This window comes from Numenius arquata, chromosome 1 (genome assembly GCF_964106895.1).
Source record: "Numenius arquata chromosome 1, bNumArq3.hap1.1, whole genome shotgun sequence".
NCBI lineage: Eukaryota > Metazoa > Chordata > Aves > Charadriiformes > Scolopacidae > Numenius > Numenius arquata.
The window spans coordinates 108,233,922-108,259,810 of NC_133576.1; the positions used below are offsets into that span (position 1 = coordinate 108,233,922).

The 25,889-nt window shown below is 40.9% G+C and overlaps 1 protein-coding gene across 1 annotated transcript in view; it reads right to left on the reverse strand.

Moving 5' to 3' along the window:
- Positions 1-25,889, reverse strand: part of ENOX1 (ecto-NOX disulfide-thiol exchanger 1) — a 142,824-nt gene that overhangs the window by 101,841 nt on the left and 15,094 nt on the right. Inside the window, exons 3-4 of the mRNA XM_074149048.1 lie at positions 4,692-4,865; positions 2,747-2,953 (exon numbers count right to left, since the gene is read on the reverse strand). Of these exons, the coding sequence (XP_074005149.1) occupies positions 2,747-2,953; positions 4,692-4,865 (381 nt within the window). The remainder of the gene's footprint in view (positions 1-2,746; positions 2,954-4,691; positions 4,866-25,889) is intronic.

A 25,889-nucleotide genomic window follows, 5' to 3' on the forward strand; every position in this document is an offset into this window, starting at 1 on the left:
GCTCCACTGGTTCTTTCCCTGATCTGGTCAGAGTACAGCACTTCAGAAGAAAGAAAATGTGTGGAGGAAAAGCCAGGTCGGGAAGGAGGCTGTGGAGCAGACAGTAAGAGGAAGCATAAACAGCAGTGCGACTGTGACTAAAGGAAACGGAAGAAGGAAGTATGGATCAGGAACTTGAAAATAAACTGGCAGAAAATTCAGGATGAGGAAGAATGAGAAGGAGAACCTGCCACCTCCATCTCTGCTCATTTCCCGTATTCTGAACGTGCACCCTTATGCGTTATGAGCGAGGACACACAGCAGCAGAGGGAATTTGCTACCTCTAATCACCAAATCTACTTCTCCAGGATTTAAGGCATATAAAATTAAAATAAAACTTGACTTCACAGAATCACAGAATCTTCATGGTTGGAAAGGACCTCTGAGATCACCAGGTCCAACCATACACACACAAAAGACCCCCACAATCTTGGCCACTAGGTCATGCCCTGAAGTGCCACATCTACACGTTTCTTAAATACCTCCAGGGATGGAGACTCCATCACCTCCCTGGGCAGGCTGTTCCAGTGCCTGACCACTCTCTCAGTAAAGTAATTCTTCCTAATATCTAATCTAAACCTCCCCTGCCCCAACTTCACACCATTTCCTCTGGTCCTGTCATTATTCCCTTGGGAGAAGAGGCCAACACCCACCTCTCTACAACCTCCTTTCAGGTAGTTGTAGAGGGCAATGAGGTCTCCCCTCAGCCTCCTCTTCTCCAAACTAAACATGCCCAGTTCCCTCAGCCTCTCCTCATATGACTTGTTCTCTGGACCCTTCACCAGCTTGGTGGCTCTCCTCTGGACACGCTCCAGCAGCTCAATGTCCTTCTTGTAGTGAGGGGCCCAGAACTGAACACAGTAATCGAGGTGAGGCGTCACCAGTGCCAAGTACAGAGGCACAAGTGAAGACTTGGAGGGAAGCAAAGGGTGCAGACAACTGCTGAGAAGCAGGGAACTGAGCTCTGGCCCAGGGTGGCCTGTTTTTGTTTATCAGTATTTTGTATATACAGTAATCCCAGCTCCTACTGAATCTGGTGTGCCCCTCCCCTGCTCCATTACTTGTGGAGATGGGGCCCTCCTAGACAGAAGTTGGAAGCTGGGAAATGTCCTACTGCTTCTTACTACTGTGACGCCTATTAATCTGTCCCAGTGAACTACAGCGTTATGGAAGTAAAGTGAATGAATGGATAAACAGGAAGGACGGAAACTGGGAAGAAGAGAGGGTGAGGAGGGAAGATGAAATTAAGTGAAAATAAAATTAAAAAAAAAAAAAGGAAGAAAAAAGCTGTGTGGAATGAAGATCTGGAAGAAACATGAAAATACAGTACTATTTCAAAGAAATCTTTATATAGGCCTCATAAAATTCACAATTTTCTATAGCTTTTCAGATACTTAAAGCAAGGAGTCAAGTTAGAAAAAAAAAAACAAAACAACCCATAAACCAAAACAGAAAAACCTTTGTGAAATAAAGGAGCTAGGTTTTTTCTGACCACATATTTCAAAAATTCAGATGTTTTCTTTTCGTTCTTTCTTACTTTCATGTAGTTGATGGTGATTTGAGAGACCACTTGTTTCTAGCTGTGTGAGCTTCCTATGGACACCTACAGGACATTGAGGTTATGTCCTTGCTGATAAACAGATGATGGTCAAGGTGGGAGCTCAAACGAGGTATCCCTAATCATTAGCTGCCTCCCAGGCTCCAGTCTGGATGGTCTCAGTGGATCCCTCTGAGGTCACCCTACACAGGGTGGGTGGCTGTAAGCCAGTCTGTGTCAGCTTGTCTTGGCCAAGGAACAGTCCTTGGCTCTTGTTTATTTAAGAATATCTTGCATGTGGGGTGAAAATGCTGCATTACACTTGTGGGGCAAAACAACACTTGTGGGTCTCCCCATGACCCAGAAAGAGAGATGAACCAGCCTGTTGAGACACACAGATACGGGGGATGGGATCCAGCTCAGAAAGATGAGGAAGGGCTCAGTTCTGAATCCTCATACGAAGGAACCTGTAACCTTAAGAGGGCACTGACAGTCACTGGAAGCCTGATAGATGAAAGCAGAACAGTTTTTCATCTTTTTTCTTCTTTCTTTTTTTCTTTTTCCCCTCTGAGTTAGAGGTTTGAAGGGTTTTTTTTGTCTGTTCCTTTGTTGGAAAATAAAAGAGATTCTGAAATTTTACACCTGGGTTTCTGTGGCACTTGTTGTCCTGGGAGGCAACAGACGCAGCCTACAGATGGGGCTCAGAGTCAAACCCATGCGGTAGCTGAATACATGCATGCATAAAGGCAGACTTTATTCAGACTGCACTGCAAATCTATAAAAATATGCCAATGGAATTGCCAGCCTATCAGAGAAATTGGCACAGGAAAACAGCAGCGTTCCTGGCCTAGTGCCCTCCTCTTTCCACAACCTGTGAGCAAAACTATATAAACCTGTGTAAATCGAAAATAAGATTGTTCTGTAGTGAATTTCAGAATCTGTTGCATTGTTGTGGGATGGCAGGAAATTGCTCCCGGGTAAGCAACACACAAAACCGCTCACAAGTCTTGGCAGACACAGAGAAATACAGAATTGCCCCTTGCCACTCCAAGCTACAGCCACTGAGCTCAAGAAAGACTTGCTGAGATAAAAGCTAGGAAAATAAGCAAACATTAGCATCACAAAATACAAATGAGAAGCAAGGAAAATCCATTAAAGAATGTGAAGTACCAGAAAGGTAAATGGCTTTATCAACCATGAACTCCTCTGCAAAACGAATGTGACAAAAATTCTTCTTGCTTTTCCGAATTGCTGTTATATCTCCACACTGCTCAAAGACTTCCTGAATAATTTCCTCCGTTGCGTTTTCTGGTAATCCTCCAACAAACACTGTTTTACACCCAGGAGGTCTCTCTCTTGTTGAAGGTGGTGGAAGATCTAAGTCAAAACAGAAATCACATTGGAATACAAAATTTGTCTTTTGATCCATTGGCTCTATTCATTTCCCTAATCAGTTCTGGGCAGCAACAGTTATTTGACATAGCATGGAGGTGGGAGAGAGGGAGAAGCAAAACAATTGAATATTGCAGAGATTGTCCAAAACTGATTACTCGAATCTAAACCTTTTCAAGTTTTAGGTGGTGTTTCAGAGATTAATTCCTGCCACTGCGGGCTGTTCTCCAGGACAGACGGTAAGGTCTAAAAAAATCTTTCTTTTCCCTGCACAGTCACACAAAAAAATAGAAAATATTTTATTTCAAAGCAGGGGAGTTTCTGCAACTGATTTGACCCTGAGCACAGACCTCAAGCACTCCTGCAGTACATTCAAAGCCTGAACTTTACCATCTCTGGCTCATACCCATCACTTGCCACACTCGTCAAGTGTGTGAACCCTCTGCAAGTAAACCCCAGGCACTTGGGCTGGACGGACACCTTTCCCTGGTCTTAGCATAATTTCATTTCTGTCTCGGAGTACAAGAGCACAGCAAACAGAAAAACAAAGTGGGAAACACAAAGAAGTGACAGCATGATGAAAACGCTCTGCCGGTTATCTGTTTTGTCTTGTTGCCAGATAATGGAGTGGACGCCAGCGCACGGGAAGGATAACCTCCCTGTTTACGAGTGCTCATGAGGTGGAGTGGCTAGAAATGTTATATTTATGTATGTACATATATATAATATATACACACTTAAATCAGAAAACTATTAAATTTTTGAAGGCTATATAAAAATATACTCTGTCATAACACTTCACCTTGTTTATATGTAGATTACTAGAGCATTCCTCTAAAAGTAATTTAAAAAAAAAAAAACAACCAAACCTCTGATTGATATCACTTAGTTTTTTGGCCCTTTAACATAGTAAATGGGGTTACAATCTTAAAATATACATATATATACATATTCACATACACAGCCAGTTTGATTAAACCATGATCTGGGTTCACAGTAAATCCAGAGCACCAGACTAATTTGCTTAATTTTCTCTTTTGTCTTCACAGTGATAGTGAAAGCTGCTGGTCTGATGGCTCTGAAACTAAACTCCTGGGGCTAACGTACACAAAATCGGGTGGCTCAGTGGGAAGAGATTTCCATTTGCACAAAGTCCCAGGAGGGGCAGAAGGAACCCTGCTCCTGGCTCTCAGAGAGAAGAAACAGCTCATCCATGTGCTGCCCCAAAAAAGTGGCAAGAGAGGAGCTGTAGTCCCTCTTTCCCTCCATCTCCCCCAGGCAGGGACCAGAGCTAGTCAGCGTTTGGGTGCTGGGTGCTCTGTTCAGGGGCACGAGCCCAGACTGGTCCTATCTGACTGTGGGGACCTGACAGGGAGCATATAGATGATCAGCACCATATAATGGTTATATTTTGTGACATTCTGATCCAGAGGAAAGACAGACTTCTTTGATGAGAAGCAGAAGCAGAGATCTTCAGGCTCTGTTAGCTTTGTTTAAGTAATTATTCTTCTTTTTTGTACAAAATGTGTAGGGTTTTTTACATGATCTTACAGAGATGAATAAGCATACTCTGATACCATATCATGGTTTACACACACAGTAGACCTTAGAAGGAAACACCATACTTGCCAACACTGTATTTGGAAACCAAAATTTTTATTAGATAAAAATATTTCATGCAATATATTTAGGAACTTAACATTCTTTCATCAGATTCACTTACTTGGGTTTGGAGGGAAGAGCGTGCAGCTTTTGCAGTGAATTATTTCTTTGACTACAGGCACATCTGTTGGTGGTGGTGGCGGCACTAACCCCATGCCTGGTATCATTGGGTTAATCGGAGTGATTCCAGTCATCATGCTAAGGCTTGGATCAAAGCCTGGTACACAGATTGAATCTGAAAATATATAACATAAAATCCTGGCTTATAAATCTTGAAACCACTTGTTACTATTTTTTTGCACAGACATCTTCGCTTTAGGCTTTTTTTCTTTCCAAGCATCACTGTTAAAAAAAGGAGAAGGGAAAAGGAAAAATGGAAAAGAGACAAGGCAGAGCAATAGAGAGGAGAGGGGGAGAGGGAGGTGCGTTTCCAGTGAAAAAAAAAAGAAACTATGCATAAAGAAGGGAATGTTACATAATTTAAAATATTAATATGACTGAGTAAAACACAGCATATTAAAGTGTAAAACCATGCGCCATGAATATCTGTTATTATCTGGAATGCAATTTTCTGTTTCATAATGCTGCTGTGGTGTTTACATTGCCTTCTGACCAGAGTGTACAAAGAATATAATTTAACATCAATATGCCCTCTCCATCTAATTGTCAGAAAGATTTATCACAACGTAGCCTTCTCACATAAGTGACCTTGATTTACGAACACTACAGACAAAGATCCATTTCTGGCTGTTTTATAGGAGTGTAGTTAGCCAAGACTTCTAACTATTTTACCCTGGAATATAAAGTTTCAGCTGTGTAAGAATGGGGTCTTTTTGAACCTTGGAATTAATTCCTTCTTGTCCTGTTATTTAATCGGATTAGTAGATTCTCTTCAACACATGTATTATTAAAGTATACCACTACAGTCCCATAAAGTAAAATGCATATTTGGCAAATGTTACTCTTTCTCCTTCCTGATCTCTTTGCCAAGACTTCCATACGTATTATTTAAAGCTGAAAGATTTACTGGGGAGCACCAGTGCTGTAACACCAAGAATTGTAATAAGCAGATGTTTCAGATGAACTGCGAGCCAACTTCAGAAATTTGCTTTCGTTAAAAACAAGGTTTTGGGTTTCTTGAGGCATAATGAATAAAATATTTTGAGAGACCGATCTCTTTGTTGGCATAACACTGCTGCTATTTGGCATCATCAATTATTTAAAAGAAGAGAGTTACTTTGGTGTTCTACAGGTTTTCTGCTGAGTTTTCTGGCTAGCAACTGGAAAGTATTTAATGATACATGTAAACGTGGGGTTTGGTAGCTCGGGAGCTTGTTTATTTTGAAGAAGCAAAGAGGGAAACAACTTCTCTAGGATTTTATATATATATATATATGAGAAATTTGAGCTACATTTGCTACAAGGAAGCATGATCAATGGAATGTGACCAGAGAGGCCTGTTTCTTCATGCTAAATCTGCTGCTGAGAAGCTATATGACCCTGTGTCAGCCCGCTGACCTTTCTGTACCTTAATTTCTGCATCTGCAAAACAGGTACAATAATAGTCACTTACTGCTGAGGATTAGCTCACATTTTCATAGCACTTTGCAGGTGTAAAGCACTCTGTGGGGGCTGAAAATTAGCATTATGATTCCTGTGAAACATCCATAATCATCTTCTCCAAGGAAAGACAACTGAGAATTGAGAACCCCTGCTCCAGTAGAGCTTCTACCTGTCTTGGCCACACACTCCCTGCTCTCCATGCACTGACTGAGCCTTCATCATTTTCAGGCAGTTCTGTACAACAAGCGTAGCAAGCGCACAGCAAGCAAGGATTTGCTTTAGGCTTATTGAAGACTAGTATTAATGAAAACTCATGATATTACATTACTTTTTTTTTAATAAGTGGGCTTATGAAAAAGGATTTGCTCTGGGTGTGATGCTTTTTTTTCAATATCAATGTATATGCATTGCTTTTCAGATTAAGCTTTGAAACTCGGAGCCAGTCATTTATTCTATGGGATGCAGTGATGGCTGTATTAAATATTCATGGTTAGTGAATGCTGGGAGATAAAGTCAGAGGTGAAAGGGCAACATACAATTCAAAGAAGTCCTTAGGCTATGCTAATTTGCTTGATCTCATTTTTAAAAGTCAGACTCCTGACAGTCACAGCAGGCCATCCTGTGCCGCACACTCCTGCTGCGGGTGGAAGTCCATCATTACTGCTCGCTGCTAAAGCATTCCGCAGAGCTCCACGGCACGCAATGAGGACCACAACAGCACTCAATGCATGCTGGTATACTGGTCCTCTCCTACGAACAGAGAAAGCTGGCACTGGTGAGATGCTGAGGAATGCATCTCGTCCGTCCCTCTGGATAAGGATCAGCTACAATGCTAGTCAGATAGGAAATTGCATATCAAATCTGATATCCATAGTAGACCCACAGCTTTCTGAGGCAAAGAATGAGAAGGTGGAAATGTAAAAGATGATGGACAGAAGGCCAGGTTCTCCCTGTCTTGCATGCACCTTTAACATCCCACGTAACAGCCAAGGAAAAACAACATCATCTGGTGACTGCTACCATGAGTTGTATTTAACCATTGCTGTTCTCTCTTTAAGACAACTACTAGACATGTTTCAGCTCCTCTACAAGAGTAGCGAACTGAAACAAGAGCAAACTTTGCCAAAAACACAGACACATGCTCTCACCCAAAATAAAATGGCAGGTTTCAGTAAGGTACAGTTTTCTGAATATTCCTTTGGCAGTGATGTGGGCACAGGGGAAAACAAATCTAAGGGAGATGACAACAAGGAAACTCATGTCCACAAACACTGTGAACATGGTCTTGAGAGGCAGCTAGGAGGGAGAGCTTTTAGTTTGCATGCCAGTCAAAGCAGGTTGGTGATTTAAGTGGAAGAAAATTATTTGCCACTAATTACAGAATCACAGAATCACAGAATATTTTTGGTTGGATGGGACCTTTGAGATCATCGAGTCTAACCAACAACAACAAAAAAAAAAACCCCAAACCAAAACAAAACCAAAAAAATCCACCAAAACCAAAAAAAAAAAAACCCAAAAATCCCAGAACACCAAACACCAAAACCAAACCAAAACAAACACCCACAACCACACACCACACCCACCCACAAACAGATGCAAACCAACAATCCCGGGCACTAGAGCATGCCCTGAAGTGCCATGTCTACACGTTTCTTAAATACCTCCAGGGATGGCAACTCCACCACCTCCCTGGGCAGGCTGTTCCAGTGCTTGACCACTCTTTCAGTAAAGTAATTCTTCCTAATATCTAATCTAAACCTCCCCTGCTGCAACTTCAGACCATTTCCTCTGGTCCTGTCATTATTCCCTTGGGAGAAGAGATTCATGCCATGTCCAAGGAAAAGTGACTTTGTAAGTAACTTTGCCTGTGTTAAGTAAGTACATGGCTTCGTCATCAGTTTCTTTTACAGCTGGAATCAATCTACAAGAGCATGAGCAGAGTGCTGGGGGCCAACACTCCCGAAACGTCCTTCTAGGTGCACTGGGACTCTATGCCTCCAGAAGGTTACTCTGCTGAGGTATATTGAAGAGGACGCAGTCAATAATTCTTGAAATCTAATTCCATATCATGCAGGCACTAATCCAAACCCCGCTAAGGTCAACAGCAAGATAACTGAAGGCATGAACAGCTTTTAACCAGGACCAGGTTTACTTTCTCTGTCCTCTTGAATAAGTTGCTTCATTTTCCCAGTGTGTTAAATTGAGAATGAAATACTTTCATACACCACATGAGCACAGGTACCATTTGTAGAGCATCCCAGAAATGAAAATCATTCTCTGAATACTAAAAACTATTGCTGTGCATTGCAGTGACGGAAAATTCAGCTGGATTTCTGAACAGTGAAGATCATGTTCAGACCCCCAAGGAGATTGGTGCTGCTTGCATCTACAGAGAAGCTGATGCACGCCACCTGCATATTGCTGACAAACCATGAAGAGAGCCTACACATGGAATGTCCAAAGGAAATACTGGTCTAGACCCTGAGATGCAGAGAAAAAGGAACTGATAAAATCACTGGAAAGTAAAGTCAATACATTTGCCACATCCAGAAAAATCCCAAGTTTAACTATATTAATGCTACCGCGTGGTGCAATAATAGAGGTTGGATATATAGCTCTTGTCTTAGGGACAGGGGATGATCATCCATCAGCACCACCACTGCAGTCTGCTCCACGTCCTGGCATAATGCCTATTTGGAGCAGGACCAGGACACCAGAGACAGAGCTGGAGACAACTCCTGTTGAACTTACTGGTCAGTTTGTTGGTCTTCGGAATCAAAGTTACTGATAGAGATATGCAGGATTACAAAAAATCGGAATCAACCTTGCCTACTTATGTTTTTTTACCAGATCCATTTGGATATATGATTATTAAGATATTGTAGACATCAAAATACTACACTAAACACAGAGATACATTGAATTTATATACTACACATTTGAAGAGTTAAACGAGTAATATTTTGTGTCTTCAATAATCATATTTTAAAGGGATCACAGAATCACAGAATATTTTTGGTTGGATGGGACCTTTGAGATCATCGAGTCCAACCAACAAAAAAACCCAAAACAAACAAACAAACAAAACCCAAAAAACCCCACCAAAACAAAACAAAAAAAAAACCAAAATCCCAGAACACCAAACACCAAAACCAAACCAAAACAAACACCCACAACCACACACCACCCCATCCACAAACAGACGCAAAACAACAATCTCGGGCACTAGAGCATGCCCTGAAGTGCCACGTCTACACGTTTCTTAAATACCTCCAGGGATGGCAACTCCACCGCCTCCCTGGGCAGGCTGTTCCAGTGCCTGACCACTCTCTCAGTAAAGTAATTCTTCCTAATATCTAATCTAAACCTCCCCTGCTGCAACTTCAGACCATTTCCTCTCGTCCTGTCATTATTCCCTCGGGAGAAGAGGGCAACACCCACCTCTCTACAACCTCCTTTTAGGTAGTTGTAGAGGGCAATGAGGTCCCCCCTCAGCCTCCTCTTCTCCAAACTAAACATGTCCAGTCTATCATGGGCTGTATAGATCTATATAGATACAGATATCTATACAGATACAGATCTATACAGATATCTGTACAGGGCTGTACAGATCTATACATATATTTATGTAGCAAGGTAAGGGCTTATGATCTCTTGGAATTACGAAAACTAACTTGGCAGAAGAGAGAAAGTTAACATTTGAAAAATGTTAATAAGTAATTACCAAACGAAATCATTAAAATGGAAGTAATTGGAGATTACAAAGAACTTTAAGAATGGAAAAGCAGATGTTGTTCAAGTTAGAGTCCCTGTAGATACTGTACATAGGCTTGAATATTCACACATTTATACAAGAAGGTAAAAACACTGAACAACAATATTTTTAAGTCCACATTCTGCCTAAATTTGGCAAAATGAATTAATTCCTGTTTCATCTAATAAGAAAATGGCATGGTGGAGAGCAATGGAAACCTCTGAAGAACAAATATCTGGAACTGGTAGTCAGAGAGGCAAAAAGAAAAATTTCTTGAACACTTGGGAGTAGTTTTTAAAGCTCTTTTTTCTTTCATGTAAAAGAGAGGAAGCACAAAATGTTTTACATGAAACCTTTGGGTCTGGAAAAAACAGAAAAACAATAAAATCCCTTTAAGGATAACTATATTCTATGTAGTGTAAAACAATTGCTTTTATTAATCTCCATTTTGGGAGTGCAGGAACAACTTTGTCATCCATAAAAATAGCCACACAATCTTGGAGAAGCATCCTCCTTTCCTTCTTTGGCAACGGTTGCTGTCTGAATCACCTTCTGTTTTTGCCACATTATTACTCTTCACAAATAACATGGATGCATACTCCTGCCAACTGTGCTTTTGGGGATTGCACTCCATCATCAATACTAAGTTACCACCACATTTCCACTAGCCCTTACTACACTTCATATATCTGCTCAATATTGCTTTTTAAGGGTATAATCCCCTATATAATTCTCAGTATTAGCCCTTGGATGTGTCATTTGTTTTGCTTGCAACTGCCAATTGTTTCTGTGGTGTTTGATGAGAGCTGCCAAGTTGTATTTCTGTTGGATGCATAAGAACACCCATGTGTGCAAACATGGTTTTGTTTGTGTGCCCCTACTTGCACACATGGAAGGTTTCCATCATGGACGTCATCAGCCACGTGGCTCAGACCTGCTGGTTGAACACACAGAGAGATAGTGAGTGGGGAAAACAGTGATCTGAACACAAAATAGCTAACCAAAATAAAAAACATTGAAAGGCTTCCCGTGGCCCAGGAGTGATAATTTTACACCTAAGACAAACAAGTCTATTTTTTTCTAGGGTTGAAAGACAAAAAAAGATCTCATTCCAGGAATGGAGTTGCCTGCCAACATGCGCTGCAAGGATTAGGACAGGCCAGGCAGCAGCTGGTAATAAATGTAGAAGATGCTCATTAAACTTAGATTTCTGTGGAGAAAAAAATGAAAAGGTTCTGGAGACTTGAGATTTGATTGTCTACTTCAGAAACACCATTGCTGAGTATTTCAAGACTGAACATAGAGTTGATTTCTAAAAGCTGAGATTTAAGTTTTCCTGAAAAAGTCTTCCTCCCTTAAAACAAATATGTATATTTATATATATGTATGTACATACATATTACTCAGCAATAGCAAAGAAAGAGTAGCACTTTTTTTCCTCAAATGAAGGAAGAACCCTATTAGAATAAGAAAAGGGTTGTTATTCTGAAAACCTCTTGTGTTTACATCTAAAACTCTCCCTCAAAACTCGACAGTTTGCCAGTGTCTTTATCCTCATGGCAGTCTCCTTTTTTCTCTATTATCAATTAAGTATAAATATTCAGCTGCAAGCTAGAGATAAAGGTTGGATCACTGTTTTCCCTGGTCATTCATATCTTACCGCCTTCTGGGCTTCAGGAAGCTTTTGGTGGAAGTGACTCCTTTGGTCAATATTATAGGGCTTTTCTCAATGTAAGAAGCCTTCCTCATGGGAAAAAAAGAAGACAAAAGTAGGAGTGGTAGATGTCCCAAGGAGATGTGCCAACTTAATTTGGTGTTGATCCATCTGGAGGAGCCCAGTTGCGGAGCTCTGCTATAAGCCCCAAAGAGCCAGACCTTGGAATGCAGTAGTGTTGAAGCTACCGGCATCTTCCAGTACGTTTTCTAGTCCAGTTTAGATGTCATTAAACTTCTAGACTTCTCTGTTTCTAAAATAGATCATGCTCCCTCAGAGCAAGGACCATCTGACTGGGGCCAGTAGCAGATGCCCAGGGAATCAGAATAAGAAGTAGGTAGGTACAGAGCAAACTCTTTAGCTTGTATACATTGAGTGCTTACATATTGCCAGTGGTAGAGATCACAACTGAACAATCCTTTCTAGCAGGCACCTATCCCACATGATTTGATTTATACCTTCTCACTAAATTCTACTTTGCACCTATTTATATTTTGAATCCTTTGGAACCTGTTTATATCTCTGGCTTTCACAGTGTGGTGGTATGAGGGTAGTAGCTGACTGGGGAAACGTGCTGCCTTTGCTTTGCTAAAACAAGGTATTTGGCAGTTCCAGGCACATCTAGTTCTTTCATCTTGAGAAATCACGAATCGCGGTTCCTTATTCACCTTATCCACAAGATTACAGACTTTATTTCTGTTTTTATATTTTGCCATCTGTTTGGCATGCGATCTTTGTCTCTGCAGAGCTGCTACAAAGGAATAAGGATACAGAACCTCCAACTGTGGACCCTTTTAAAATCCTGAGAAGGTAACTGCAAGGGCAGAGATGTCTTTGTAAGTGCTCATCTCGCTCTGAATTTCCGAAGAACTAAATATTAAAAACATGGGCAGACGCCCTTAAATAAGCGCTGCATAAACCCAATCGATGAACCGCCATGTGGGCGTAGGACTCCTGCAAGAACAGGAGGAAGGCAATGTGTGTGTGTGCCTGTGTGCACGTGTATATTTGGAGGAGTGGAAAGGAGTGAATGAAGGAAGGGCAGGGAATCGCCTCCTTGACCTCCAGCTTTCTCAGTTGGCCAGGGCCTCCATCTTAACGCCATTCAGCAAGAGCTATATGCTGTGAAACAGAGCCTGGACTGTAGCGAAAAAACCAAGCTTCGAAGAGAGTGGCAAAACCAGGGGGTGAGAGAGAATCCAGATTAATGTTTCTCATTAATAATCAACCGAGTAATAATTTATATGAAGTCTACAGTGTCTGCCAACCCACTCCATAAACAAAGCTCTTGTGGCATCAACAAAACACTTGCCACTTGAAAATTACTTCTATGAGACATATATCACTGACAAAGCTTTAGGGCTGTACTATTGTACTTTTGCTTTTTTGAAGAAAGCTCTGTGTCTGTACAGAGGAATAGTTTACAGCAGACAACCCTGAAACTTCAGATGCTGTTCCTCTAAGGACAGCTGGCTATGCTGTAGTTGAAAACACTGAAAGCAAATCTGTCCTCCTCTTGATCCCTGCCCACAAAATCACACGACAAACACTATATTTAGAGCAATATACATGACAAAGACTAAATTAAAGAAAACCACCTTCTCTTTTTACAAGCAAATCATGGGGTGAATCACTCCTGGTTCATCCTTTATTGCCGCAGCCCTTGGCACAACAGGAACCCAGTCTTGTTTAAAGCTTCTAATGCAATGCAAATAATAGGAGAGAATAGCAAATAATAATAATACAAGAAAGTGTTACCACAATAGATGCCACTCTCCTCTTAAGATGCAACTTCAATGTTGTTGTGTGAAGAAATGTACGGTGTTGCTGTAGGGTTTTTTCTATTATTCTTTCTGCTCATGGATAGCCATCAGTGCCATTTTGACCTCATAGTGGTCTCAGACACTACCTGCCCACGGTGAATCTATTTAGTTTCCCCTTAGAAGATCTCTGCAAAGAAGTGTCTGACAGGCAAGCCCGAGAATGAGCTGGAAAACTCAGGACTTGATGTTGAGGGAGTCTGATGATGGTTTGTCAGTTTTTCACAGCTGACAGCTGCATGTGTAAGAAGGTAGAGTCAGAAAAAATTGACTAATCTTAGTCTCCATCCACAATCAGTTGCTCTTCTATATGTAAAACCCCACTGCCACTGCAGTGGGAACTTGCGGAGGTGAAAACAGAAGAGGGAGAAAAGAGAAGCAGAAAAATAGGAAAGAAGGAAAAAGGTAAAGAGAAAAATAAAAAGCAATGCAGGGAAGGAGGTGAGGGAGAGGGAAAGATGAACAGGCAACAGTATTGTCTGGATCCTCTGTGGCATGGGTCCATGCTCTACCCAGAGGCTGTTTTGACCAGTGCTAGGATTTTGAAGGATTCATGAGTTTATAGGACCTCATGATGTCCAGAGTCCTGACCTTCACAAAGTCCCTGCTGCTTAAGAACCGCTCCACGCAGTAGGAACAACGGGCTTCTTCCGTCTCCTCATCAATAAATCACTTCCTTGTATGGGGTCAGCCACAAGTTCATTGTGGAGAAAATAACAAAACTGCAGATTCTGCACACTGCCACCTGATCCCCAGCTAATGGCTCCAAAGCCCGTTTGCAAAAATATTGGATGGGCCAATATGCAAGATGCAACGTAATACATTAATTATACAATCTAAAATGTGCGCAGCTGTTATTTCCTGATTTGGAAAAGTCTTTGTGCAGTCATTATACGCTTCTTGGGACAACCCTCTCCAGTTTTGCGCTTCTTTCCATTTCTCCAGTTTTGGCCTCATCACGGTGGGCTATTCAGCAAGGGTTGCCTTTGCCAAATGAAGTAGCCTCTTTAAGCTCCCTCCATTGGAAGCTGTTCAATCTGTTTGCTCCATGTACCTCTTCCTAAAGTAAGAATTTGCTATGTTCCTTGAAAATGACATCACCTTTCACCTCAAAGCTCTAGAAGATGGGAAAAGAAATAAATAAAACATGACTATACAGTCTAGGAACTGTTAATGGATTTTCTTTGCTTGCTGTCTAGGAAAGTGCTGTATTCCAGAAATTTGAGAGGCACTTGTATGGCACAAAAAGCAAAAACGGTTATTGGAAGATATAAGAACTTAAATAGATGTAAATTACTACGGAAAAGAAGTTGGGGAAATAGGAAAATTTTCAATTCCCAAGCTGGGCTAATACTGAAATATAACCCTTGTAATAGATGAAACATAAAAAGCCTCCAATGTGTAAAAGATGGTAAAATACCATCTTCTGGAAATTAATGTGACCTCAGAGAAAATGGGGAAAAAAATGAAATTCAGACATTCCAGGGGACATTTCCCGAATGAAAACAAAAGGGACTCATTTTTCTCATGAATCATGAAAAAAGGGCTGGCTATTAAACTGGAGCTACTGAGTGGATCCTTGAATCTGTGGAATGCATACAAACACTCTCCTTGCCTTTCCAGGGTCACAGGAGTAATAACAGCCTTGCTGAAACTGGAAAGAAGCTGTACAGTCCAGAAAGGTGTACCACCTGCATGAGCAAGTTCTCATAGAAACACAAGAAAAATTGGGCTCTGTCAGACTGAAGGATCCTTCCAGCCACCTACCCCAGAAACCTGCCCCTAACAGCAAATCCCTAATTGTCCTTAATACCAAAACAGGACAATCCTCCATATAACTATCTCCTATTCTCCCACACTCTGCAGCTCAGGGGCTTCCTAGGCCAGAGGAAGTTCTGTATCTCCTTCAGGTTTATTTTTGGATGAAAATACCACTGAGCTTTATTGCATGGGATGTATTTCTCTTGGTGTCCCTGCTGGAGATGACAGAAAGTTGTCCTGTGAAATCAGCTGGAAAATCTTTACTGACGATATTTCAAACTTTTAAGCAAGTTATTCTATGTGCATGCTTTTCCTTCAAAAGCCTGAGCAAACAGGCATAAGAAAGTCTTAAACTATAACATTAAATGATTGTTCCTGGTACTATTTTCCTAGTTTCTTTCACATTAAATTATTTAAATAGTAGGGTCCAAGTTCCTAAAACCATTGTATCTTTAACCCACGGAGTACTAGAAGGAGGGTAAGTACACTGGATGTAGTAAAGATTTCCTGACTATAAATGAAAGCAGTAAGAAATCTTGATATTTTGCATTATGCTCCACTAGAACTGTTTGATCTGCATACAGTTTACAGCAGTAACTTGTAAGACAATATTTGAATGGGCATGGGCAGAATACCTGTTGGATTTGAATTTGATTAACTAACTGTTGAGTAAGTAATAAAATGGTACTTGGTGAATTAATAAACTGTTTATTGGTTAAGAATTAAGCAAGAATCCTATCTTGAGAAATACTATGCTACATAAAACATGATCTGAGAAGAAGCCAGAGTTGATAGCAGCAAGTAATGCTCCTGAGTGTCTATAAAAAGAGCTGTTTTAATTAAACTCCAATGCACTATGACAAAGCTATTTTGTTAGATTTTGGCTTTAAAAGCCATCTAGCACCTCAGCAAACTGAAAACATTCCTGTGTGCTTAGCTCTCACTGCAAATACAGAGTGTTACTACAGCTCTTCAGGACCATGAGAAACCATTAAGCTGCTTTTGAGAAGCAGTTACCTCAGCTAATGGCAGGCTCAGGCCATGGGCAGCATATCTCCATCCAAAACAGAAGGATTTGTGAGTTCACAGGGGTCTCAGACAGGTATTGCCTGAGGCTCAATACCCACATGGGAATGAAGAGAGTGAGCTCTGGTGACTAGAGAGCTTGCACATGGACATAGATGACAAAGTGACTTAAAGATCAGGCATTTTGCATTGAGGAGCACGGGATAAAAGCCATATAAACAAAGAGAACAGAAAGTATTATCCAATCTATGATTTCTTCTACATTCATAAGAGGAAGAATGGCAAAAAATACCCATCGAATTGAGGAATTTCCTGAGCACTGTTGCTCAGGCAGCCATTTTTTCTTCAGCTTTGGATAACCTGCAACACTCCGTTTTTGGCTAGACACCTGCCAGAAGGGAGGGCAATAAAATGTGCTAGAGAGAAAACAAGAGTATGTTGCTTACGAAACAGGAGATTTTTTTTTAACCTTTCCATTGTTACACCTGTGATTTGGCCTATGTTCTCAATCTCAAACAGATTAAATAAATCTAGGCAATAAGCTTCTACATGTTAGCATTGTCTTGATCTGCAGCTGGTAAGTTGATGAATGTTATACTTTGCTTGAGCTAAAAGTATTTAGAATGAGTTTTTGAAACATCTCTTCATTAGCTAACGCTTCCTTTAACTACCTTTCTCCTTCTGAAATTTTGCAGGGTTTGAAAATTCCCTGATGCATTTACTGCAATTCAAGATGATGTTTCAGCTTCCCTTTCCACCTATGAATCTGAATGACTGGTTTTGGACCTTGATGGTATAAGCACAAGCTCGCTGAAGTGCCTGTTTCAGGCAGCCAAACCCAATGATCAAATGGCTGGCAATGGTGATAGCTGGAGTACTCTTCATGGCTGGTAGAGAAATACCAAGTAGGATACCCCTGACTTCATAATAAAACAATTTCCCTTCTTCAACATGCTGTTTGAGTACAGTAATTATTCCATTGACCAACTTAGAGGAGGCTTGGCATTAAAACAGTGTCAGGGGAGTGTGCGTCACGCTAAGGTAAATAAGGGTAGTCCATATGTCTGAAAGCTGTTATATCAGCCTTTCAGCAGACTTAGGCAGACAATTCTGCATCCTTTGACATCTGGGTCACAACCATAAAGTTGTCCAGCACAAGTACAATAATTATAACATTATGACTAGCTTTTTCAGCTCATCTCCATTCCTTTTGCATCTCCCACAGAGCAGAAAACCCTACTCTCCACCATCTGGGCATATCTCTAGTACAAGGAAGGTCATCAGCAGCTAAAGATGCCAGAGTAGCCAGCTGCTCTGCAGGCCTCTCTCCCCAGGGCCTCAGTACCGGAGCCATTATCAATGGAACGGTGCGGACTAATAATCCTTGATTTTGGCAAATAGCCCAAGGGCAGCCAGCTGGGATGGGTTAAATGGTCCTGAGGTTCTTTTAAGTTACTCTGGGAGCTGTGCAGGGCAGCGCGCAGAAGTGGGTTAATGCTTCTGGCCCCCAGTGACTCCTTCCATCTCTCCCATCTCTCCCAGCAAGGGGAAACGCATGCTTCAACTAATAATAAACCAACGCTGAGCATGTGGAGAACACCGTGCCAAATATCAAACAGCTGGGGCTCCCTGGCCAGCCATTAGCTAGTCCAATCACAGCATCGCCTGAAGTCTTCAAGAGAAGTGAAAATAAGGTGAGTAAAAAAAAAAAAAACAACCCTTCCAAATCAACTGGAAAAAAAAAATAAATCTCAGAACATTTGTATAAAGCTCTTGTGTCTTGTCAAGTAGTTTATTATGACACAGCTTTTATTTCCTAACAAACACAAACCTCTACTCACGTTCTTCACCAAAAAAGGGACTAAAAAGATGAGACAGGAGGAAGAAGGAATCTCTCCAAGAACACTTGCATCTCTGTACCTCCAAAATAGCTTAAAATATAGGCATTGCTCTTGGCTGCCTTTCATCATTGGAAAAAAAAAAAAAAGGTTATATTTTTCCCTAGAAAGCAGCAATCTTGACAACATTCTTACAATGTCATATTTCATTATCCAGTTTAACAGGAAAAGATCTTGTTTGAAAAGAAATCAGGAGTCTTTATAAATGAACGGCATAGTTCAGGAAGCAGAGTGAGACACTGTGTGCACAAAATTAGTTCAACTTGTATCCTGATTAAGGAAGAATCCAGGCTTTGTATCTCTTGTGCATAATACATTGTGATTTAGATTATATTAGTGGTTGTGTGAAAAACTTGTAACTTAAAATTCTTGCTGCTAGAAAATTTCCTCTGTAATTTCTGGCAGCCTGCAGCAAGGGTTCATCTGCTAATGTTTCCAAGCAGCGAACTAAAGGCATAGCAATTTCACACACACTCACACACAGAACCAACCCCACCATTCAGAAATGAAATTAGCCTTTTTTGGTATTTGCAATTTATTTATCAGAACATGCTACATGTGACTCTTTGACAAGAAAGACGCAGGTTTATAAACACCAAGAACAGAAGAGGCACTCGTTATTTCAAGAAGTATCCATTTTTTTTTTTCAAATTGAAGATAAAACCAAATAATGTCAGACAGACTTTGTTTCAAAATACAATGATTCTTTATCCCATTTTTAGGGAAAATGCACTTCTTTGTAACATTTACAGGCTAGAAAATGTTATCCACATTAAGATGCTTCTTTTGTCTCACCATGTACATTTCCACAGCTAGGATTCTGTCAATAGTTTTATGATAAACCTTTTTTTTTTTTCAGAGCTTTGTATGTCAGGCATAAAAATATGTTCCAGGATGAAAATTGCCAGAGTGCTGGTTCTCAGTTCAAGGGTACATGATAGTATTGTTCTTAATATTTTTTTAGCATCTTTTTCCAATCTGAAAAAGAAACTCCAACCCAAACTTCCTTCCCAGGCTTTGTTAAGCATTTTTTTTAAAGGTGTCAAGCTACAATCTCTAGTGGGTGGGCAATATAAATATAACATACAAAACTTGCAGCATGCACATGTGTTGGGGGAAAAAGGTGCAGTTGTATTGGGCATTCAATGTACAACAAATACAGCACAATTGAGGAATGCTCAATAAATAGTGTGGAATTGCTTAAGCCTGCAAAAATTCTTTGATAAAGCCGTTCCCAAGAGGCTCTGCAGGCATAAAGTGAGAGGCAAAGTCTTGTCATGACTGGTAGAGATCAGAAGCTGGCCAAAGAGAGTGCAAAACCAAAACTAGGAACAAACAAGCACGTTCCATCTCAGATGAGCAATGCGATTGCAGGTAACGGGCTGATAATTGTATTGAAAAGAGAGCGAGTAACGATATAGCAAACCCCACAAAACACATGCAATTATTTGCCTGAAAAAAATATATATGTCAAGAAGTGTTTTAGAGGAACCAACCACAAGGAAGGCAGCTGGGCACAATGATATGAGTGCTAACAAATCCCAAATGAGGCTCTTTGCAGAAGATGGGCTGAAACAGCTCATGCAGGAAAGATCTGGCAGATTGGGACTGCATCAAAGGGGCCCAAACCAATTAAAGGTTAGCCTGGATAAGGGACAAGAGGAGAAAAGTATGGGGAAAAATACTGCAGGCCTCTCAGAAAAGCCAGACTCTCACCTGGCATACCATGTTGTGAATTAGTCACCACCTCCTCCCCAAGCAGAATAAAAGCACAGCAAAAATAGGACAATGAGTATCATCAGGAACATTATAAAGTTGCTCGCAGGAACCGCTGCTGAAAAAGCCTTGATTTGCTCATTGGGGAGAAGAGCCCGTTATGTAGAAGCATTACAAAGCTCATGAATTTTACAAAGGGGGTAGGTGGATAGGTTCTGTGGACTCTGCTCCATGACACAAAAATGGGAAGCATTTACTGAAATAAATAAAGAGGTTGTAAACGAAGAACAGGTAGGCAGAAACACTTCTTAATTGCAACAAGCAGTTACTTCCATGGAACTCCACGTTATGTAAAACATAACTGAAGGAAGACTTTATCATAATTAAAATATAAATAAAGAAATACAGACAAAAACACACAGAGAAATGCATCATAGACCTTAGACAACAAAAGTGTTCAAAATGGTAAAACAGGAGGCAGGGCTTCTAAGGTCATCTCTTATTAAAATCGTCTGACACTTCCTATTACAACACCCTGTTGTCAGTTGCTTTTAGCTTTGTCAATCATTAACAGTTTGCACTGAAAATTTTACACGTTGAATATCTGCCTGAGGCTGAAATACTCTGAAAAATTTTAGTCTGAACAATTCAACTGCTGCAAAAACGGAGCCAGAGAAAAGTACTTTTTTTAAAATTTGATTTCATGTTAAAAAATTTGGTGTTCTGTCTCAGCAGTTGTAGCCCCTCCAGACTTTGGAGGGAGGATGTAATATTTCAGAGGTGAAAAGTCTTTGCATTGTAGTGGTAATATTTGCCATTCTCTTTAAACTCTACCTGAAAACTCAGGCAAATTATGCCTTTGAATAAAATTATACTCACTCATACTCTGAAAAATAGATCTATTTTCAGCTTGAATGGCTGAAATCACAAAGGATTACATCTTCCATGAAAGTGCCGTATTATGTTTGTGCCTCTGCTCTGCAACCAAGGAAAGAGTTAAAGCAGAAAGAGCTCAGCTATTGTCAACTTCTGAAATTATTTGTTCCAGCTTTTTAAAACTTGAAACCTAAAGCTGCCTTCTACTTCTGTGCTCTTTTTGCCTTCAGTCTGCGAAGTTTCCAGCTTAGCCAGCGAGGATGAATCTAACCTTGTGACACTTGCTGAGATCAGAGTGGTTAAATCAGAACATTGTCTGAGCAGCTTGATTCTCCTAAAAGCCTGTCAGGTTTGGAACAGCTAATTGGGTCTTGCCCCATATGTTCTGCCTGTGATTTTTCCAGCAACTGAACACAGAGAGCAACAGAGCCAGCAAGCAGATTTTTCCAAGTTTTGCTATTCTTGTCTCTCCTCATTTATGGGGAAAAATATCTTTCAAGCCGATCCTAGGAGAGGTTTGTAAAGTTCTGAAATTTTGGCTTTTTTTGCTCTCCGGCCACTTCATTTGAAAAATCTCCACTCTGCAGGAATTTTGAAGGGAAACAAACTTTTCAGACTACCATCTGCAGCAGGATACATCACGACCAGGATGCATCTAGTCCACTCTGAACCAGCTGCTAGCTCACCACCCAACACCAGTTTCACAGGGAGGCAAAAAACAGCTTTTCAAGCAGTAGGTGATGACCAGGCAGCTGATGACCAGGCAGCTGACCTCAGGGCCAAAGAGATCAAGTCAGAGCTGACCATATCACCTACCCTCCCTTGCTCTCCTCTCCATCAGGAGCAGCTCAGCTCACCGTGTTGCTCCGTGATGGGCACAGGAAAGGGCATTTGAGGGGCTGCTGGTAGGAGAGGAAAGAAGGGACGGTGACTGGTGGTGCCATCAGCTTGGTTAGCGTGGGGCAGATGGCATAATATCTGGATGTGGCTGAATTCACTAGAGTCAGTAGATCTGGGTCTTTTTATTTTTTTTTCACACCAGCTGAACTGTTTAGCTCTGTGGGTCATGTTCTCAGCTGTACTACAGCTGTATTCAGGGGAACTTAGAGAAGAGGCTTTTAGCACCTGGGACTGCCAGTGACTGCTTTGTCCTTTCGTATGTGCTGAAGTGGCCTCGGGACAGTTTTGAGTGTTGTGGGGCTGTGGTACTTAATGAAGGCCACTAATGGGCCATGTGCCCTGCCACCCTGGTCTGCATAATACCGGCTCTCAATCACCTTTGCCATGTCGGTGAATTTTCAGCCTTTAACGTTTTAGGCAGTTTTATAGCTTCTTTGCACAGCTGAAATGGGACAGAAGGACCAGGTTGGGAAAGGTCCTTTCTAAGTCTAGCATACGTACTTTAAACTCGAATGATAAATTTGCAGTTCGAAGAGGTTTCTGACTGGCTCCTTTGGTCGCTGGGTTCCAGCACGGAGAGGATTTATGTTTCACACCGTGTACTGTAGTTCCAGATATTTAAATCAAGAACGTACTCGTTTGAGCTTCACAGGAAAGTATACTACTTCAGATAGAATTATGGCCAGCATCTTTATGTTTTGTTGTCACTTAAGCATTAAACAGCTCCATGTCGCCTTGTATAATTCCCAAAACAGTCAGGTTTCTCAGATTAAATGCCAGTCTCACATTATGAAGCAGGTTGTGTTCCTGAGAACTAAATCACAAAATAACTATGGTCCTAGGCCAGGAATTCATGTGTATTATTTTTGTACTCGCCTCTTGCAGCATTTCCAGATTATAGGTTTTACGTTATCGTGAACAGCCATGGTCATGGTACCCCTCAAAACATGAATCGGCATCATTCTGAATCACAGATGAGATATAGCCCATCCATCAAAAAAATACCCAACATGGCAGAAGTAATGCAAAACCTTTCCCACTTTATCTGCCACTTTATAAATCTGACTGCACTTGTCTGAATCTTTTTCCCTAGGGCTTGTTAAATTTCAGCAGAATTCTCCTTCATGTTGTGAACTGCATATGAAAAAGCAAAGCAACCAAACTGATACTCAGCAAAGCTAAAATGCATAGTAACACCAAATCGAAAGGTGAGCAAATCACAGCTTATTAGCATGATTTTCTAAGAAAAATGGGAAAAGACGCAAAAAAAGTCTCTTTGAAAGAGCAAGAAAAAAATCTCATCTATCTTGAAAAGGAAAAAGAGGGATAAAAGAGAGATGACTGATACAAGCAAAGATTAAAATGTAAAACACCCAGCAACTCCTTCTTTGACGTTCCCCTTTGAACGCAGTCTGCTGCAGAGCAGAATATTCTAAAATAAATATTTTGGACTGAGCTCTGCATCCAGTTCCACCAGTGTGACTCCACTGCTACTAGCAGGACTGTGCCAGGGTCCCAGGTGGCAAGGATGAACACAGAAACTCATTATGGAATGAGAAATGTAAGAATGCTTTGGTGAGAGCACATTCCCTGCAGAGCGTCACGCAAGTAAAAAGAACATTTAAATAATACTGGCCCTTGATCCTCTCAAAAGCTGAGAGCACATTTATTCAGCTCGAATTCCAAAAATCCAGCCACAATTTATAAAACGCACTTGATCCTTGTGTAAGACCCTTTGGCATTTTCTTTCAGTGAAAAGATCTCCAGATGTTATTTTTACAGTTCATCTTAAGTAAACGTATGTGTTTAGCTAAACAGGCTTAAATGCAAGAGCCACCTCAGAGAACAATGATGAAATGCTTGACTTGATTTATGGACCAACTGTCAAATCCTTGTTTATGAACATCTGGCTGGGAAGGTGATTTGAAAAGTTTTTCTGTCAGTAAGTATCAGCAGAGTAAGCTCTTCTGCTTACAGACAGCTCTAAATTGTAAATGTAATTAGTGGAGAAATGGCATCGGCGTGTATGTCTAAAGTCACGTTCAGTTTATCCATGCACACAAAACATTTATTTTACAGCACTGCTAATGTGTAATGTGTAATCATTCGCAACTTCTTAATTAACAAAATATTCAAAATATCAGGTTCGGAACCCGAAAGTTGCTTTCCCTACAAGCTGCACCAGTAAGTCCAAGGCTGTCTCTCATGACAGCCCTTCAAAGCGCTTCCCTGACAACTTCTCAGCAACCATCGTGGCCTGGATTCGGTCGCCCAGCTTTCTCCCACACCCCCGTACCTGCTCCCTCTAGCTTTGTCACACAGGTCCAACATGAGGCTCCTGGGAGAGACGAACCTCACCCATCCTCTGCCCACCTCCATCTGTTTCTTAGCACAGTTTCTGCCGTTTCCCATGAGTACAACAAAGTACAGCTTGCAAAGGCCTAAATGCCACAGCATCATTGCTAATTCAAAGGCTGATATCATCTAAAATCTACAAAGCAAGGCTGAGCCCAGGAAAATCGAATTTTTCTCTCCTTCTTCCCCTGTTTTGCGACAACATGACAACTCTGAGATGACACAACCCAGGAACCCTTTCTGTAATTCAATTCTAGTTTTGAAGCAAAAGTCTACTTTCATCCTAGGTCTAATCTAATATCGGGGAATGATGAGGTTTTTGTGAGGAATTTCTTTGTTCACTGAGAAACAAAGCAGCAACTTTACCATAGAAATTTGCTTTCAGCTGAAACGAAGATAATGCCAATCCGGGACCTCACTGTAGATTCAGAGAGATTCATATCACCCACAGCAACACATCTAACCACCGCACCTCAGACAGGAGCCTTTCCACCTCCTCATACGGCCCGTGGAAAAGGTAGAATATTGTGCAGAGTGATTCAGCCCACTCACAGTAATCTCTGCATCCCCCAAAGGAGATTACAGAAACCTACTGTCATCACGCTCCTTTCTTCGGCACTCCTGTTGCACATCCAGCAACAGGGAGGCAGAACCTTGTGCATATTTCCTTGCTAGAAAGAAATGACTGGGAAATTACTGGATTACCTCATTAAATCAACAGCAACAAAAAGGAATTAAATTTCAGACACAGCACTGGTGGAAAATCTACTGTGAACCAGAGAAGTGACTTAGGACAGTCTTGTTTTGGTTAAGTCACATTAGAAAGAACCTGTTATATTCTTGAGTGGCTCTGCATACAAGCAACAGCCAAGACATTTACTGACAGGATAGGGTGTTCAAACATGCTTAAAACATTGAAGAGTCCCATCATATGAAAACTTCACAAAAGTTAGAAAACTGTTGCAAAAGGGACATGATGAAAAACATGTCAGACTAAAATGGAACGGCAGTCCATTTTGAAAAAAAGCAAACGGGATTGAGGAGATAGGGAGCACAGGAAGAGAACCTGGAGCTTTTTTTTAAGACATTGTGGTTATAAATGATAAGGAAAATAAGTATGGATGCAGTATATTTGTTTCAATTTCCAAAAGTATTTGACAAGTTTCCATAGGAGAGATTAATGACTAAGAGACACAGAACAAGAATAAAGAAATAAAAAAGTCTTCTGTGTACAAAAACTAGCTCAAATAATTGTTTTGCCCTTAGAAGAAGACTACCACTCTTACACAAGAGATCTTTTCCTCACAGCCATAAACTGGACATTTATCCTGCTGGTCTGGATTTGGAGGGCTACTTTAAGAATAATGTCACACATTTGTAACAGTATTGCTGTAGCTGTAATGGTCTAAAATCTTCAGCAAGACAAGGTTTATGAGCCATGTATAGTATAGCCAGAAAAGAAAAAGAGAAGCCAATGTTCAGGTCTGAGATAGAAGTTGTGAACTTTCAAGCTCAATACATCATTTGAGTTTAATTAGATATGTTAAGTCAGGTACACAAAACAGCTGTTTGGCACCTGTAAAAGAGAAGGGAATGTTAAAAAGGAAGTGGTGACACGGTGGTTATTCTGTGAAGGAATAGATAGGCAAGCCTGTGGCAGATGAAAAGATTAATAAAGGGAGGAAAATTATAATGTGCTGCAAAACTATTCCTTCCTGTGAATTCACCCTTTTTTACTGTCTGCTATAATTAAAGTTTTAGTCCCCTGGTTGCCTCAGACTATCGGAGGGCTGGTGCATTTTTCTCCAGCTACCTGAGTTGGTCCAAGGAGAAACATAACTTTTACCTATAAACCTTGCCTCATGCAGAAGGG